Source organism: Lutra lutra, chromosome 1, assembly GCF_902655055.1.
Source record: "Lutra lutra chromosome 1, mLutLut1.2, whole genome shotgun sequence".
NCBI lineage: Eukaryota > Metazoa > Chordata > Mammalia > Carnivora > Mustelidae > Lutra > Lutra lutra.
Window position 1 is genome coordinate 104,117,409 of NC_062278.1, and position 19,360 is coordinate 104,136,768.

General features: G+C 41.8%; 1 protein-coding gene across 3 annotated transcripts in view; it reads left to right on the forward strand.

Moving 5' to 3' along the window:
- USP13 (ubiquitin specific peptidase 13) overlaps positions 1 to 18,406 on the forward strand; it is a 111,609-nt gene extending 93,203 nt beyond the window's left edge. For all 3 annotated transcript variants that reach the window (XM_047731115.1, XM_047731129.1, XM_047731123.1), the window contains 2 exons: positions 11,853 to 11,937; positions 13,604 to 18,406. In XM_047731115.1, coding sequence (XP_047587071.1) covers positions 11,853 to 11,937; positions 13,604 to 13,697 — 179 coding nt within the window. In that variant the 3' untranslated portion in view covers positions 13,698 to 18,406. The remainder of the gene's footprint in view (positions 1 to 11,852; positions 11,938 to 13,603) is intronic.
- The last annotated feature ends 954 nt before the right edge of the window (positions 18,407 to 19,360 follow it).

A 19,360-nucleotide genomic window follows, 5' to 3' on the forward strand; every position in this document is an offset into this window, starting at 1 on the left:
TCTTCTAGTACTCCTGGCCCTGCTGGTTTTTGAGTTGAACTCTTGAATGGGATGTCACGATGATGCTTTCAAGCACCCTTTAATTTAAAGGCACTACGGGCCAAGGTCAGTGGTCTCCCTCTTCACTTCCCCCACATTTAGGGTGAGGGTAGAGAAGGAGACAGAGATGCACTGTGAGACATCAAGTACAGGATATACTGAAGCTAAAAGCAGTGGTAGGTGAAAATTTTAATTACCAAAATCCAAAAGAGCCTGACTCATCAAATGCATTTTGTATCTGATTTTTAAGAGGAATGGATGTTTTTAAAGTAGCCTTTCCAGCACTGTGTCTTGCTTACCGGAGGTGATCAGAGAATTAATGATTGAATGAAGAATGGCTGAAGATCAGGAGGTAGTGGCCACAGGAATAGTCTTGTGCTGCCTCCTCCAAGTGCCAGATGGAGGAATTGGGAGTGCACCATTTTGTGTTACATTGCATAAGTCACAGGAAAAGAAAAAGGTGATTTCTTATACTTTGCTGCATTAGCACCTGAATTCATGTGTCAGTCACATGAATTTTTTTTATTTTTTATTTCTCTTATAATTAAAAATGTATTTAATAATTTTAAGAGCTTGAGAAAAATGCAGATTTATAAAAAGAGAAAATAAAAACTACTTCTAATCCTACTACCCGGTCATAACCACTGTTAATGCCTTGTGTATATTCTTTAGACCTTTCTATGCAAATATAAAATGAATACAAATACAAATATTTATAAAAATAAAACATTCTGGGGCACCTGGGTGGCTCAGTGGGTTAAGCCTCTGCCTTCGGCTCAGGTCATGATCCCAGGGTCCTGGGATCGAGCCCCGCATCGGGCTCTCTGCTCAGCGGGAAGCCTGCTTCTTCCTCTCTCTCTCTGCCTGCCTCTCTGCCTACTTGTGATCTCTGTCTGTCAAATAAATAAATAAAAAATAAAAATAAAACATTCTATACATGCTATTTTGTAAAGATTTTTTTTGTTTTAGAGAGAGAGAGAAAGAAAGCTCAAGCAGGAGAGGCAGAGGGAGAGGGAGAAAGACTCTCAGGCAGACTCCATGTTGAGCACGGAGCTGGAGGCCGGGCTTGATTTCACGACCCTCAGATCACAACCTGAGCCAAAGCCAAGAGTGGGCCGCCTAACCGACTGAGCCACCCAGGCACCCCTCTACATGCTATTTTATAAATGCTATTTTATAACCTGGCTCCCCCTAACTGTGGATGTACATATATATATATGTCTAGATCACTGAATGTGTATTAATAATACCCCATTGTATAGCCGTACCATAATTTACATACCTAATTTTAGATCAGCTAATTGTTATTTAAATAGAAGATGATTATATGGGTGCCTGGGTGGCTCAGTTGGTTAAGCATTTGCCTTTGACTCAGGTCATGATCTCAGGGTCCTGGGATTGAACCCTCCATTGGGCTCCCTCTCAGTTGGGAGCCTGCTTCTCCCTCTCCCTCTGCTGCTCCCTGTTTGTGTTCTCTCTCACTCTCTGTCAAGTAAATAAATAAACTCTTAAAAAAAAAAGACAATTACAGAAAGAGTTTCCGATAATGGGGCTATTTTTACATTTAGAAGGTGACAGCAATTATTATTACTATTATTATTTTTAAAGATTTTATTTACTTATTTGAGAGAGAAAGAGCATGAGCAGGGGGAACGCAGAGGGAGAAGGAGAGAGAGAAATAGACTCCTCACTGAGTTGGGAGGGAGCCCACGTGGTGCTCCACCTGAGGACCCTGAGATCATGACCTGAGCTGAAGTCAGACGCTTAAGCAACTGAGCCACCCAGATGACTGAAAGCAATTATTTTTAAGTAACAAATTTTTAAAGGATGAATTTTGTTGACAGAAGTATAACAAATGCCTCCTTCAATCTTTATCTAGGTAATAAACATTAAGAATAAGAAATAAGAGGGGTTGGGATGCCTGGGTGGCTCAGTTGGTTGGACGACTGCCTTTGGCTCAGGTCATGATCCCAGAGTCCAGGGATCGAGTCCCACATCAGGCTCCCAGCTCCATGGGGAGTCTGCTTCTCCCTCTGACCTTCTCCTCACTCACGCGCTCTCTCACTGTCTCTCTCTCAAATAAATAAATAAAATCTTAAAAAAAAAAAAAAGAAATAAGAGGGGCGCCTGGGTGGCTCAATGGGTTGAAGCCTCTGCCTTCGGCTCAGGTCATGATCCCAAGGTCCTGGGATCGAGCCCCGCATCGGGCTCTCTGCTCATCAGGGAGCCTGCTTCCCCTCCATGCCCCCTCTGCCTGCCTCTCTGCCTGCTTGTGATCTTTGTCTGTCAAATAAATTTAAAAAATTAAAAAAAAAAGAATAAGAAATAAGAAACATAAGTTTCTTTTTTTTTCTTTCTCTTTTTCTCTATTAAAAATGATACCATAAAGAACATTCTTGGGCCCTCATTTGATTACTTTCTTAGCATAAATTTCTACAAGTGAAGTTTTTGAGTCAAAATTGCCTATTTTTGAGGTACTAATGAGTATTACTACATTGCCCCCCCGCAAAAGGCAGCTTTGCTGGCTCTCTTGCTCCCCCATCCCTCCACCGGTGCAGTCAGGCTAAGAACTCTCTTTATTTTTCATATATTTATTGGCTATTGTTTTTCTTCTTGTGTTAATCACTTCCTCATTTAGTTTGGTCCATTTTCCCATTTTTATTGAGGTTTTCACCAGCTTTTTATTGATTTATATGAGAGTTTCATATATTGCACATTAGCTTGGGAGTACCTGGTGGGTCTACAATACTGAATTTTTCAGGCCAGAGACATGCTACCCTTTTTTTTTTTTTTTAAATTCATCTCCTTTTTACCACCCCTGCAAATCTGTATGGTTTCTTCATAAACTTCCTGTGTATTTCTGTTTGAGTTTCTTCTCAGAATTACATTTTCTCTATGACTTATGAATATAAATTTTTCCCATTATATTTTCTAAATTGTTACTGCTGAATTTTGGAAAGTTCCTAATCTTGTAATTAGCCATTCTGTAAGGATTTCGTTAGAATTACATTGAATTTAGGTTCGCTCCTAGGAGATGTGTTTCTGTGTAGGCAGGTTGTTTACATTCCCAAAACACTGCTTTTGACCTCTTTTTTGGGTTGGTAAGTTGATGGAAGCATTTGGTTTGGGGGGTATGAAGACAATTTAACAGTTTAAGTAATCATTTTTTAGGAGCAAAACGGAGAGCCAAAACAGACAGTCAAACCAAGTAAAACCAGCAACTTCAGTTTTCTGGGTTCTGCTGTAAGGGGCGGGAGAGCCGAGCCACACTTATCCAAGCAAAAAGGGAAGTATTTTATCACAAGAGCTGGACAGTGCTGGGGAGACCTGACTCGAGGCATGCCCTTGATTCTGGGACTGAAACCCTTTTATCTGGTTGTTCCCCTTGGCTGTACTTCTCTGGGTTGGTGTGCGTCTCAGATAGGCTCTTCCTAATGGTCACAAGTTGGCTGCCAGTGCCTCCTACTATGTATCTCTTTAGGTTAAAATCCAGCCAAGCATTGTCCTGGAGTTCTTAGTGAAGGTCCTGGAAATCTGAGAGTCCGGCTGCTCAGCCCTCCCCTGGTCACTGGCCCCACTCATGGAGCCTGAGGATGGAGATCTCTTCCCTCCTAGCTTGTGCACAGAGAGGGGAAGCATGATCCCTTCAAATGCTCATTCAAATGTAGTCCTGGACCAGGAGAATTAGCATCCCCTGTGAACAGCATCACCTGTGAACTGGTTAGAAATGCAAATTGTTGGGCCCCACTCTAGGCCTTTGGGGGTGGGCCCAGTGATCTGGAGGTCAGCAGGCCCTCTAGGCCTTTCTGATTCAGCATAAATTTGAGAGCCACCATGCTAAAAGCCAGATGAGGTTACCATTGCCTTAAGAAGGAGGACAGTAGCTGCTGGGACATCTTACACCATATTAACGCTGAAAATAATGACAAGATAGGAGTTTGAATGGGAAAAAAAATGTGACTCTATAAGCACATGGTTTAAAGGAGCACTTGATATCAAATTCTTTATGGAATATGTTAACTAAAAATCACTCTTACAGTTTTTCGAATGAGGAAATAATGTCATTGCATGAAACTTATTTTCATGTTGTCTAGTTTGCTCAGAAGAATTAGTGCTAATAACACTGGGTCAGATAGTGGTTGTCCTTCACTGATCGCCTGTTGTGCACTAGGCACTTCCTGGACAGCTTTCCTTTACTCCTGCAGCTAGGTGTTCACATGAGCAGATGGGGACCCAACACGTTAGGGGCCTGGATGGTGGAAGAACCAGCTGGGAATTCAGGTCTGTGTGATTTTTTTTTTTTTTCAAAGATTTTATTTATTTGACAGACAGAGATCACAAGTGGGCAGAGAGGCAGGCAGAGAGAGAGGAGGAAGCAGGCTCCCTGCTGAGCAGAGAGCCCGATGCGGGGCTCGATTCCAGGACACTGGGATCATGACCTGAGCCGAAGGCAGAGGCTTAACCACTGAGCCACCCAGGTGCCCCAGGTCTGTGTGATTTTTGAAGGCAGTGCACTTCCTCTTTCATCTTACCACAGACCTTCTAAATCTCAAGGGAGGCGGGACTCTATTTTTTGCAAGGCTCTCTTTATCATTACGTTCTGCACATTTGATGGCTATCACCTTTCTGTTGAGTTTTTAAAAATTGCAAAAGTGGAAAATTGGGTCTTTAGTTTGACCTATCTGGGCTTCTGCCATTTGCAAAATTATTTCTGTTTCTATGTTGCACTTAGTGTTTAATCTTTCTTTCGTTCAGAACTCACTGATTGCCAGTGTAATTAAAATGTGATTAGGCTATGATTATTCAAAAGCTGCTCTGGCTTCTCAGCCGCATCACTGTAATGGCTCCGAGAGCTTCTAGGGCAGCAGAGATTTTCCAGGAAGGGGAGCAGAGAGACATTTCGTTTTTGTAATGGTGGGGCTCCTAATGCACCAGGCTCCCTGAGGAATGCAGCAGGAATGGGATCCACAGAGCAGGAGGGTACAGCCCCATGGGAGCTAAACACCAGTGGTTTACTTGAGGGCAACGCCTCCTAATGCAGCTGGGGTCCAATGCTCATCCCACTTCAGCACCTGTTTGTAATTCCTGTGGGTTTTTCGTTTTTGTTGTTGTTGTTGTTGTTGTTGTTTGTTTGTTTTTTTCCAGCGGTGTTATCGGAAGTAAAGAGGAAGTCACTCTGAAATAAACTAATTTATACTAAAGTATGAGTGACTGAGAACTAGGAAGCATGGAGGCAATTGTTTGATATTTGAAGTTTTAGGTGGTATAATAAAGAGAAGTCAAAGGGTTTTGGTAATTTTCAGCTGTGTGGGGTTGGGGAGGCAAGGACAAGGATTCTGTCCTTGTTGTCAGCTGCCTGGAGCTGTTATTGATTTACCCAAATGCTCCTTTTGCTCTTTTTTGGGGGTATTCAGAAGTTTTCTAAAAGCTTCAAACCCAGATCCATCAATTTCTCTCTCCCTACCTCTCACTGGTCTTTTCTCAGAGCAGGGACAAGGGAAATCAAGCTGTTCTGGGTAGAAATTGTTTGCAGATTGAAGGTGTTTGTGAGTTAAATGTTAGTAAATTGAGAATGGTATTTTCCCCTCTGTTGTACAGAGGGAATTAGAGGTGGGTAATGGAACAAATTATTGAAGTTAGGAAGATTCAGTTGGAAAACTCAGTTTGGGTTTCTCATCAGAAGGCTGTGGAGCCCCTGGGGTTTTGGGGGTCATTTCAGAGAGTCTTTTGGTGTTTGTGTATTCTGTGCACTCTCTCCAGACTGACTAAATAATGTCACACCCTTATGAGATACTACTGCTTTTCAAATATGCATAGATGCTATAGGGTTCATAAAATATAAATTAATTGAACTGCATTCCTGAATCTAGAGCTGCTTTAGGTCATTATGTGTTGTTGAACTATAATTCTCAAGAAGGTAAAATCATGATTCTCAGGTACATCTAAACTGAGCACAAATCACAGATTTTCTTCAACTCGTTAATTAATGCGGGAACCACCTAGTTGTTATTACTGGTTCAAAGCATCTGAGAAGCTAGGATAATCAAAGGTAATTTGATTGCTGAGTTAAATATAAAATTAGTGTCTCCAGATCATAAATCCTTGAAGTTATATGTTCTACTGGACAGAAATTTTTCTACCTTTACTAAACAAAAATCTGTAAGTTAATGAGTAACTTGACAAATTCTGGTACTTTTAATCAGTAGTAAGCAGTGAGGGTGCCTGGGTAGCTCAGTTGGTTATCTGCCTTCAGCTCAGGTCATGACCCCAGAGTCCTAGGATCCAGTCCCACATCCGGTTCTCTACTCAGTGGGGAGTCTGCTTCTGCCTCTGCCCTTCCCCCGCTGCCCCGCTCCTGTTCATGCCCTCCTCCCTTTCTCTCTTGTGCATGCAAAAAATAAACTAAATGTTAAAAAAAAATAGTAAACAGTGAGATGAACTTTCATCCCTCTAGACCAGGGGCCAGCATACCTTTCCTCTAAAGGACCAGATATTAATGTTCCAGGCTTTATGGGCCATAATCATGTCATGACATATTTTTGTCCCTCTCCTCCTCCCCTTTCTCCTGGGTGGTACAAAAGTAGGCTATGGGCTGGATTTGGCTTATGAGTCATTGCAGTATGCTGGCCCCTACCCTAGACAGTCCTTGGGTGGCCATTCCTCCATAGGACATGAAAGGACAGGCTGCCTGCCTCTTCTGTTTTCCAAGTGTCACATTCGTTTTCTGACGGTGCTTTTTCAAAGAGTAAAATCAGAGCACCATTGCTGTTTTGTTGGGTAGGGGTAGGGGTGGTAAAATTTTGATATGAAAAAATTCTGCATATTAGAAAGGTTGGAACCATTTTCCTATGTTCAAAGAAGGACACGTTTTGTTGGGAGAGGGAAAGAGGGGCAAAGTTGCTAGTTTCAGACTCTGTTTAATTCTTGCTTTCTAGAGGGACATGTTGGTTTAGGCAATGTTGTCTAACTTTTCTATGCAGGTCAGCATTTTAAAAATGATTTGAGGGGCACCTGCGTGGTGCATTTGGTGAAGTGTCTGACTCTTGGTTTTGGCCCAGGTGATGATCTCAGGGTCAGACGATCGTGGCCAGTGTCAGGCTCCTGTCTGCTTGAGACTTTCTCTCCTCCCTCTGCCCCTCTACCCTGTGCTCACATGCTTTCTCTCTCTTAAAAATAAATAGGGGTGCCTGGGTGGCTCAGTGGGTTAAGCCGCTGCCTTCGGCTCAGGTCATGATCTCAAGAGTCCTGGGATCAAGCCCCGCATCGGGCTCTCTGCTCGGCGGGGAGCCTGCTTCCTCCTCTCTCTCTGCCTGCCTCTCTGCCTGCTTGTGATCTCTCTGTCAAATAAATAAATAAAATCTTGAAAAAAATAAATAAAATCTTTTTAAAAAGTGATTTGCCTTGACTCAAACTGTCTTTTCTATCTACGTGAAAAGGGGTCTGCACATCTTTTAGGAGTGTGTACACTGATGCTGTTTTTTTAGAAGGTGCCCTCTGAGAACTTGGAGAAGAATCAGTAGTAGCTTGTCTGTTAGGTTTATTCAGCTTCGTTTTCTCTTTGGAAGCAAATACTAATTGAGATTTCTTACCTGTTGAGTTTTTGCAAATGTGTTGAGAGAGATGCTCTCTTTTGCTGTCAGTTCCAGCAGGAGATCTTGAATAATGCATGGGGTGGTTGCTTGTATTGATAAACATGGTTAATTTTAATTTAGGATTAAGATTTATGCTAATCTTTTCCCCCCTTTAATTCATTTTTATGATTCTGAGTATACACTGAATTGTTTTTAACCAAAGAGAGGAGAAATGCCTTGGGGGGCTTAATGACATGTTTGGGCATGTGGACTGTATGGATCTGTCCCTTTCTTTGTCAACTTGTTTTTTGTCAACCCATTGGCTGTGTTGGTATCCAAGCAGTGTGTCATTGTACGACCTGGCTTAACATGGACGTTGCTCATTAAAGAGTCTGTTCAGTTAGTTAAGTCATTGTTTTGGGGAAGAGTGCATGGTGGAGGGAAGCCTTGGTTGGGTTGTCATGTCCTTTCTTTATTTCATGAAAATTCTAAGAGAGCAGCTTCATTTCGGGAGACCAATACTGTATCTCAAGCTGAAGAATTGGGCTGTGATACAGATGATTCCAGAAGAGTTTTAAAAACCAACCAGGGTCAAGCAACCTGAAAAGTTCTCTGCCTGCACTCTCCCTCACTTACTGGGTAGGGCAGGTTCTTAGTGTTAGGGGACAGCAGGGAGGGCAGACCAGAATAGGGGTCCTAGGTCACTATCTCAGAAACTAAGTGCCAGGCAAAACGATTGTCATTCACAATTGTTTTTGCCTAGATTCTGGTTTTGAACTTGGGTTTGTTTGTTTTTTTGTCATCAATTGGTATGACAGCAACAAAAACATGATGGGAAAAACAATCCCTTCTAGGTCATTTCTTTCTTTCTTTTTTTTTTTTTTTAAAGATTTTATTCATTCATTTGACAGAGAGAGACACAGTGAGAGAGGGAACACAAACAGGGGGAGTGGGAGAGGGAGAAGCAGGCTTCCCGCTGAGCAGGGAGCCCATTGTGGGGCTCGATCCCAGGATCCTGGGATCATGACCCAAGCCGAAGGCAGACGCTCAACGACTGAGACACCTAGACGCCCGGAGTCATTTCTTTTTTTAATAATTATTTTACTAACTTTATACTTTGGTAGGTGGTTTATAAAATATATACAATGTAAGATGATATAAAAACACGTGAAGAAATGGAGTGAACAGAACTATTCTCTAATTCACACATTTATTTATATATTCAACAAATACTTATGACATGCCTATTGCACGCTGAGCCACCATTTTCTGTGCCAAGAACATTTCAGTAAACATAACAGACCAACTTCCTATCCTTATGGAGCTATATTCTAGCCAGAGATAAAGGGGATAGACAATAAATAAATACACAGGTGGGTTTGGACATAGCAGGAGTTACTTCATGTTATCAGTCAATAAAAAAGCAAGGTTGGGGGGAGGTTAGGGGTCAAGGTGGGAGTGGAAGGGAGAGTTGTTCTTTTATAACTTGGTGCAGGAAGACCTCTCTGAGGTGACATTTCATCCACGACCTCAGTGAAGTGAGGGGTAAATCTTATGACATCTGAAAGAAGAGTTTCAAAGAGGGAACAATGAATGTAGAGGCTTGAAGGCCAGAACACGCTGGGTGTGTTTGAGGAGCAGCCAGGAGGCTGGAGTAGCAGGGGTGCAGTGAGGGAGAAAGTGGGAGTAGCTGAGGTGGAGTGAGGGGGAGAGAGGGAGTAGCTGGGGTGGAGTGAGGGGGAGGGGGGGAGCTGAGGTGCAGTGAAGGGGAAGCAGGAGTAGCTGGGGTGAAATGAGGGGGGAATTGGGAGGAGGTGGGCTTCTTAGATCTTTGTAGAAGGAAGAGTTTACTCTGAGATACAGGATGAGATATAATTTGACTTCCATTTAAACACCACTGTGACAGCCATACTGAGAATAGTCAGTAGAGGGGAAGGAAGGAAGCAGGAAGCCCGGATAAGGGGGTGTTGTAAAAATTCAGACAAGTGATGATCGTAACTAGGATCACACATTACTAGTGGAGGTGGTAAGAAGAGGTTGGATTCTGGATATACTTTGAAGAAAATGTTGACAGGATTGGCTGATGGATTGGATGTGTGTAAAGAGCATGAAAAAACCTGAAATTGTTGTAACTTGTGTGTCAACTGTACTTAAAAAATGTACCAGAAAGGAAAAAAAAAAAAAAAGATGTATGTGAGAGAGAGCCAAGATTTTGTCCTGCATGGAAGAATGGAATCACCATTAACTGAGATAGATGAGTAGAGAATGCCCAACAAACTGGAATGAAAGGGAGCTTCCTCAACTAGGCAGCATCTACAAAAAACCCACAGCTCATATCATGCAGAATGGTGACAGACTAAATGCTTTTCCCAAAAGATCAGGAACAAGACAGGGATGTCCACTCTCTTCATTTCATTCTTTCTTTCCTTTTCTTCTTTTCTTTCCCCCTTCCCTTCCTTCCTTTCCCTTTCCCTTCCTCTCTCACTCCTACCTTCCTCCCTCCTTCCCCCCTTCTCTCTTTCTTTCTTTCTTTCTTAGAGGGGGCGGGGGGTAAGGGGCAGAAGGAGAGAGAGAATCTCAAAAAGACTCCCTGCTGAGCACAGAGCCTGATGTGGGGCTCCATCACAGGACCCTGAGATCATGACCTGACCTGAAATCAAGAGTCAGATGCTTAACTGACTGAGCCACCCAGCCACCCCCACTCTTGTCATTTCTATTTAGCATTGTAACAGAACTTTCTAGCCAAGGCAATTAGGCAAGAAAATGAAATAAAAGTCATCCAGGTTAGCAAGGAAGAAGTATAACTTATCTCTTTCTGCATATGATACAATTTTGTATATAGAAAATCCTAAGGAATCCACTAGAAACTATTAGAACTAATAAGTGGGTATAGCAAGATTGTAAGAAACAAGATTAATATACAAAATTCAATTTTATTTCTGTGCATTACAATGAACATTCAGGAAATTAAGAAAATCGTTCCATTTAATACCATGAGACTAGATGAGATCACCCAAAGAGAGGGAAAAAATCAGCAGAGAGAAAAGAAAAAATCTGTGGTCTGAGCTCCAGGTCATCAGTGTTTAAAGGTCAGGGAGATGAGGAGGAGCCAATGAGTCAGCTAGACAACCAAGAGACCGTTATGGGCTGGGGGCAAATACTTGAGGAAGAAGGAGGTGATCAGCAGTGTGTGATGTGAAGGGGGGGTAGGTGGGGACTCACCATTGAGTAAGTAGATGAACCTGGGTGAACAGCAAGGGAAAGAAGGAATGAGTGAGAGAGGGTTGAGGGAAGAGTCTGTCCAGAAACAATCCTTTGGAAAATGGAATAAAAATAGAGCACTAGAAAAATGAATATGTCAGCCCATTTTTTCCTTATTAGATTTCACAAACATAGTATTATGAAAGTTTGCAAAAAGGTGCTCAGTTTCTATACCTGTCTCGTCATAGCCTGTAAGAGTTTGTAGAGTGGACTGGTACCCACTCTGTGGGTCCATGGAATCCACTCTGTGTTGTGTAGGTCTAGCCCAGGCAAGGGGAGCTTGAGCCGAAATTAATCTGGAATGGGTATGTACCGAATTCTCTGATAGACAGCAGGAGGCACTTGTTAGAGAATAAACATTGGTCTTGCACTCAAAGGCTATATATTTCCCTGTTCAGAAAGAATGAGTCTGAATTTTGGTCCCATATAGTTTATTGTGAGCAAGTCAGAAACCACAGGAAGCCTATTCTGAAGCATTATCCCTGTCTATAAATGACAACAGCTATCTGCTGTCTTCCTCATAATGCTGACATTTGTATGGTATTTTAGTCTGAATTGCTCATTTACGCTTCATACAACCCTGTGAAGTGGGTGGATTTTTCGTCTCAGTGAAGAGACGGGCTCGGAGAAAGGAAACAGCTCCTCCATCCTCATGCTACTTAAAAGTGATAGAGCTGGGACTGCCCCTTTATACCATGAGCTTGCCACCAGACTCAACTGTGGGATTTTGAATCCTCTTCCAGATAGGAATTAAATGCCAGCTGTGCTTGGATAGTTTATGTCCTGTGTTATAATGAATTTGCAGGTTGAAGTAGGTGAGTGTGTGTGGGTGTGTGTTCTCAGCATAGCAAAGTAAATAGACTTTGTCTTTCAATGTAAGCAGTTGCTGGGTTGCACCGTTGTTGCCTTTAAATTCTGATCAGAAGTGCTCTTGGTTTCTAGAAATGCTGCCTTGTAACAGAGTTGTTTCCTCTTTCATAGTGTATGAATTATTTGCATTCATCAGTCACATGGGAACATCTACAATGAGTGGCCATTATGTTTGCCATATTAAAAAGGAAGGAAGGTGAGTAATTTTTAGAAAATCAATGAGATCTATGTTTTATTGAGCACCTACTATATGCTAGGCTCTCAGTGAGGTGTTGCACATATTATCCCATTGGTTCTCACGATGGTTTTGTAGGGATATACTCTCAAAGCCATTTTATATGTTAAGACCCTGAGGCTCAGAGAAGCTGAGTAGTGGTAACTTAGCCCGGAAGTAGCCATGTCAGAGCTGGCATTCAAAGCCACTCTCAACCATCTTACCAAAGTGACTTCCCAAAATAAAGATGCGTCCTGCAGCAGAATGTGCGCATGTTTGGGACCTCCATAGGATTGCCAGTTTTAGCCCACAGAACAAAAAAATCAGGTGCCCTGTTAAATTTGAATTTCATATAAACAATGAATACCTTTTTAGTATAAACATGTCTTAAATATTACATGTGATGTATTTATACAAAAACTTATTTAATGTTACTTCCCTGCCATATAAACTTGACTGGGTATCCTGTGTTTTATCTGGCTTCCTTACACATCCACTGTTTTGCCCTATTGTGGTCTTGCAGTAGACTTCTTGGCTTTGTAGGTAGAATCGCTAGATGTGTGGTGAGCTGGGAATGAGACATTTATGGGATGTAAGGCTGCTGCTCTCTTCAGGACCTTCTCTTTGGGGCTCTAGCCCCATTGAGCCCTCTGGTTTCTCTTCTGTGAGCTCCCCTCTGAGCAGCCTGAGGCTCAGCCTCCTGCTTGAGGCAGTGCTCAGCCACGTGGATGCCAGAGAAACCTAGAAACTTGCCCTGTCCTTGTGGGACATTGACCTCTCACACCATGCCACACACTGTGGGAGACACAGTCCCACCGGGGACTTAGTTGTGCTCCCTTTTGGTGTGTCTTTTAGTGTTGTCTTCTTAACTTGATTAATGAAATAGTTGAGCAAAGGCACTTGAATGATAGTAAATTCTTTTTATTACCAAGCATGATGCTCTTTTCAAAATACTTAAGAAAAATGCTTAATTATAATTTAAAAAACAATAAAATTTATGGTAAGGAATTTGTAAAATGCAGAAATATAACAAAGAATATGTCATTTGAAAAAGATAATCATTTTTATGTTTCGATACATTTCTCTTCTATTATTTTCACTGGGAGAGGGTATACGTTTGTATACACGTAATCGTACGTACATATGCATTTACAGCTTTTCTAAAAGCTTAAAGTACACACACGGCACATACAGTTTTTTAACCCTGTTCCCACGTCATACTATATTGTGAGTATTTTCTCACTTTACCAAATATTTTCTGAAGACATTTTAATAGTTGTGGGATAGTTCACTTGCATGGCTCTTTACTTCTTATTTTGACCTAGTTTTACACCTTGAGGGTGAAATAAACACTGCCGTACATGATTCTTTGACTTAATTTCTGAGGCCATCTGTGGACTTCTACAAAAGGGATTTTGAGACCAAAGGGCTTAAAATGTTTGGCGATTCCTTTCGTAACTACCTTTTGATTGAGCTCAAGAATAAAAAAAGCAGTTACAGTTTCCCACCAGAACTCTCTTTTTACACAGTAGGCTTGAGTTTGGTTATCTTAAAACAACTCGCTGAAGTATGGCACAGTAACTTGTTTTTGGCAAAGCTTCCTGGGACTGACTGAAATCCATCAAGTTCTTCTGTCTTTTGTTTTCAGGTGGGTGATCTACAATGACCACAGAGTGTGTGCCTCAGAAAGGCCCCCCAAGGACCTGGGCTACATGTACTTTTACCACAGGGTGCCACGCTGAGCCTCAGATGCGTCAGTCGGCGAGAGGAAGCCACACGCCTTTTTAATTTGCCAAAAAAAAAAAAAAAAAAAAAAAAAAAAAGCAAGCAGAAGTTGGGACAACCAGACATGAAGGAATACATGGGGTATTTATAGTTTATTTAAAGAACATCATTTGACACCTTCTGAAATAGAACTGGGAAGAAATTTCTATTAGTGATGATACACTACTGTAGATAGTTTTTCTTTTTATAAATGTTCAAGGAGAGGATGATTTAAAAAAAAGTATTTATATTGCTGTTGGGGGATCTGCCACTGTCACATCAAAAAATGGGAATGTGCCACCAGCCCTCTATTATGATTTGGGGGCCAGTGGTGTGGCCTCACCCCCCCCCCCCCCCAGTAAATGAAAAGCCCATTTTTGTTTCATATCAAAAATCAGTAATGGGGATGGGCTTTATGTGTGACACAATTTTTTCATTACACACAATTTCTGACCTATCCATGTATAGAAGATTAGAGCATCTGCAGTGAAAGGTATTTTTAATTTAATCGTATCGAAAATCCTAATGTGATTGTGTGAGTGTGTGAGGGTGAGACCGTTGTCGTCAACCAGGAAATCTGTGCCGGGCTGGTTTTTAAAGGTTAAAGCAGTTGGTATTAAGCATAGCTGGGAAAAGTGAGTAACTATTTTAAAGAAACTATAACTCAGGAACAGTTTTAAAAATTGGCTCCCTGCTTAGATTTTCAGGCGAAAAAGGGCTGAGTCGTCCCTTTTAAGTGCTGTCAAGAATTCACCGGGGTTTGTGACATTTGGTGAAATAAGGCCAGATGCCCCCAGCAGCACAATATTGTTCTTTGCCAAACAAAGGTAGGTAAATTCTGGTTCTCAGCAGCCCTTCCCGCTAAGGCATAGTGTGTATTTTTAGTTAAAATATAATCTTACCATAACACGTAACAACTCCCTGGAATCAAAGTGCCCCAAATTTGTCCGTAATTTTCTTGTCCCTGCACTCTTTGCCTGCCTCCGTTTCTCCACTTTCCTGGGGCTAGCGTCTCCTCTTGGTCCTCTCTTGGCTAATCACCTCCCAAATAGCAGTGTGATCTCGGGTGCCTTAAGGGCCTCGGGTGCAAAGAAACTTTTTAGGACATTATGAAAGACCTTCTTTTCCATTTTAGTATCTCGGTATTTTTATTGCAACCTGGGATTAGATCAGAGTTTCAAATGCGATGAAAAAGTATAACAAAAGTGGTTTAACGTCTTCCTGCAGCTCTGTACTGAATTCCAAGGTCTCTGGAGTTTCTATTTCAGATTGTCCAGTCAAATGAAGAAGGATCTATTGCAATCTGCTTAACATGCATTTGATTGGTAGCAAGGATCTTTCTAGAAACTGTAGGAAAATAAAGTAGAACCAGCTGGGTAAAATGCCACACGGACGATTGATTACAACATGGTGAGTGGTGAATAGTCAGGATTCTGGGTATGATCAGGGTCCTTCTCTGGGGAGGTCAGCTACACCGTGTGCTTGTGTTGCTGTGCCCAAGGAGACCTGGGTGCTGCCCCTAGCTGGGTAAGTCCCTCATCTTCCCTGTGCCTCACTTTCCTTATCTGCACAATGACACCTGCTCTCTCTTGCCCACTGTACTTTGAGAATATGGTGAGATTTGATACAATGACCCGTGAAAGAGTAGCACGTCGGGTGCCACGTGGGTCCCCCCCGGAGAGTGTTCTCCCTCCTTCTCTCGTCTGATCTTTTCTTCAATTTGGGGACAAATGCAACTGGCATAAGGAGGGAGCTCAGGGTGCGGTAATACTCTCTACTCGGTTGTGGCCACTGATGTCCTCTTTTAATGTTGATTCGGATATCCTAAAACAGCCCCTCTCTGTCACATGAATCTCTAGACTCCTGTAGAAAACCCCATGCTAAGCAGCCTTACAAAATCCAGTCACCTTAGGGCTGAGTGTCATGGAAAAATGACTCCAAACGCACATCAACAATGACTTGTTTTCAACGCTTTTACAAAGCAAAGGCCTTCTACGGGAGTGGGGAGAAGTGGTTATTGGGGATTTGGAGTGAAATGTGGACAAAGATAGCATGTGTATTTTGAACAAAATAAAAATTTTGGTATAAAACTTTGCAAAATGGTGTAAAATCAGTATAAGACTATAGGCTAGATATTATTTAATTTCATTAACTAGAAAAATAAACTTAGCCCTTCCAATGCCTAAACATATTGTAAGAAAGCATACTATGGCTGCCTTTTTTTTCCTGCCTCACAAAACAAAGGGCTATTTCTACAAGGCAAAGTTTTGTATATGTGCTATTCTTTACTTCAGATTGAGAGTTGGGGAAAAACTAGAGCAAATAATGGATTTCTTTCTTGCTTAAAAGTGTATTTATATGTATACCTTCATATATACAAGGTAGGTTTCCCTGGAATAAAAGTCTGGAACATACTGCTCCATTTTTCACACATATGTTGACGAGATTAATTGTGACTGAAAACTGGAATAACGTGTAGATTTTGTCAACTATCAGCCTGTGAGGAGTCCTCTGTGTGAGGTGTGGTGGTATACTTGTGAAATTCTCACTGTGTGTGGGTGTAAGTGTGAAAGAGTGCACTTTTTTCTTCCTGTAAATATCTTTTGATATCCATTTGTGTCAAATCCCAATGAATGTGTCTTTGGAAAATGTATCAAAGTTTTTATTTTGTCACTTGATCTAAATGCCCATTTAACTAATCAGAAATCCAGTTTGGTTCAGATAGGGTTGTTTTTTGTTTTTTGTTTTTTGTTTTTAAGGGCAAAAAAGCATGCAGAAAGGACTAGCGGAAGAATCATGTTTTAATGCCACTTTACATCAACATTGCTTCAGTGTTTTGAACAGACTTGGCTGTTTTCTTTCAACTATAAGAGAATGTGCCTGCCATTTCCCTGCACTCACTTTGGGCTGTAGAAGCCTACCCCCAGTCGCTTGAGCCTGTGACTCCCAACATCCTTTATTTCCAAGACCAGCAAGGCCCACTGAGCTGCACTCACCCTAGTGCCTTGGGCCCTTTACCTCTCTGGGCTTTTTTCTTTACAGTGAATGCATTAAGTTGGATAAGCTCAGAAGTCCCTTACTGCCCTAACATTTGATTCTATTTTTATTTTCCTGCGGTAACCACGGGGGCCAGATGCGGGGATGTGAGGGATCCCATAGGGGTCTGTTGTAATGTGTTGGTTTCGTTGCAGCTAGTACACCCGAGCTTATAGAATGTGTCGTTTTTACTGTCCGTACCTTAACCCCTCTGCCCACTTTCTTGGGTAATTATTCTACTTTTTTCCCATTCTTGAAATGCTTCACTTCTCAGTCCACGAGATTCCTTGTCTCCATCCCCTTCAAAAATGAAAAACCTATTTAGAACACCTCCTGCGATGAAAGACCTCAGAACCACTTTCGGCTAAATTTGTAGCATTTATAGAATATGTTCTTACTCAAATTCAGTTACAGCTAGGATCCCCAAATAAGTATGGAGAAAGTTGTCTATCACAGAAAGGATATCTTGCCTCTTGTAGGCATTACTGTTGCTAAATTGCATCACCTATGGAGTCCTGGGGAGGTGGCAGGTGACGAGAAGGACTAGGGGAAAGGATCAGATGAAATGTGATTGCACCCTTTACCTAGGTCATACATCCTAGGTCACAGAGTAAGATTCTGTACTCTTAAGCCGGGCTATAAGAGCACCTACCCAGTACGGTGAAGATTCCCTACTCTGTAAATTGTCTTGAAAGAGATTGTATTAAACCTCTCCAGGTCTGTGCTATTTGGTGCAGTAATCAGTAGCCACGTGTGGCTCATGACCTCTTGAAATTGGGCTTGTCCAAATCGAATTTGTGCTGTTCATGTAAAAAAAAAATACATACCAGACCTTCAAGGCTTGGTACCAAAAAAAGGGAATGTAAAATATTTCATCCATTATGTTTTTTACATGACAATATTTTAGATAAATAAGGCATTATTAGATTTCACTTTTGATTTTTTAAAAATCTGGCTACCCAAAAATGTTGTGGTTTGCTTTGCACTTGGACAGCACTGCTCTGGACTGTAGATGGTGTGGGTTATGCAGTGAGGTGCTCCCTGTGGAAGGTCCTTCTCCCAAGCATCCAGATAGACAGAAACAGCATACATACTTTTGCTGGAGTCAGGAGCCCTGTGAGAGACACAGAATGCCTTCTGGAAAGCAGAAGATGTCCCTGTGTCAAAACTAGTATGTATAAGACTCCACTTAAAAAACAGAAACAAATGAACCCCAAACCTCATTCCTTCATCTTTGCTTAGAAGCTGCTAACTTTGCACTCGTTTTAACCCCGTTTTAACACTCTCCTGTTGCCAAGGATGTTGGCAACAGGAGAGTGTTGGGCATATTTGCTTCACTTTAGGCAACATTCTCTTGTGGTCTCCCCTCCCCAGGTATTGTCTGGTCTGTTCCGAGCTGGGTGTGTTGACATACGGTGTAGATCTTGCCACTCCTGTCGGCCTTGGCAGAGGCTGAGCCCGTCATCTGCGCCCACCTGCCCAGCAGATTTTGATGTTGGCTCCTGAAAGAGTTTGTATTTATTTTATTTTGCACTAGTCACAGTTATTGTTAAAATATCTCAACTGTTTGGGGGAGAGCATTGCCTGTGATGGAAAGAGAGATGGATGATTTATTGCTTCAGTTGTTTTAAATTAAAGGCTATTCTCACAATCTGAGGTCCCTTTACGGCTCTTTTTTCTTTTGCAAAATGCCAAGTAAACTGATTCTGCCCTTTTCAGGTTCTCATCCATCAGCGGAACAGGTAACTTGAGACAGTGACTAATTTTATTTCTTTTTAGGGTTTCTTTCTATAGGCATCAGGGCTGCCTCATTCACATCAGTAGTGGAATGTCAGCAATGATGCAAGACGTTACTTCTTGGGGGTGGGAGGGACTGCAGTGGGGAAGAGTCTGATGTCTTTTAGACTTTCTCTGCTGGATGTACAGTTGAATACTGGAGTCATTTGGGAGCCTTCTGTGGTTCTCTGACTCTGTTTTTGGTAGCTTCCCTAATACAGGGGCAAGCACACTCAATACTGATTGCACCAAGGGATTTTAGCATTTCTGTGGCATCGTGTTTGTAGGGTGAATGAGTTTCCTGTTGCTGCTGTAACAAATGATCATAAATTTAGTGGCTCAAAGGAGCACGTTAGGTGAGACATCTGAAAATGGGTCTTACAGAGTTAAAACCTCGGTAGTGGCAAGGAAGCTCCATGTGAGAATCCATTCCTTGCCTTTTCCAGCTTCTGGAAGCTATTCTCATTCTTTGGCTTGTGGTGTGTCCTAACAACATGGACATTACTTAGTGTCTGCTTTCATTGTCATAGACCCTCTGACTGGCTCTCCTACTCCCTCTTAAAAGGATTCTTTTGATTACATGGGGTCCACCCAGATAGTCCAGAATAATCTTCCTACTTCAGGATCCTTAAATTAATCACATCTACAATGGTTTTTTTGACATGTAAGGTTAATATTCACTGGTTTGGGGCATTAAGGTGTGGACATCATGGAGGAGGCATTATTTTGCCTACCATATAGGCTATGCTTATTACTACTTAAAAATGTCCATGCAATACTTAAAATTCTTTAAGGAATCAATCTATATATTTTTAAAAATCCCAGGAAA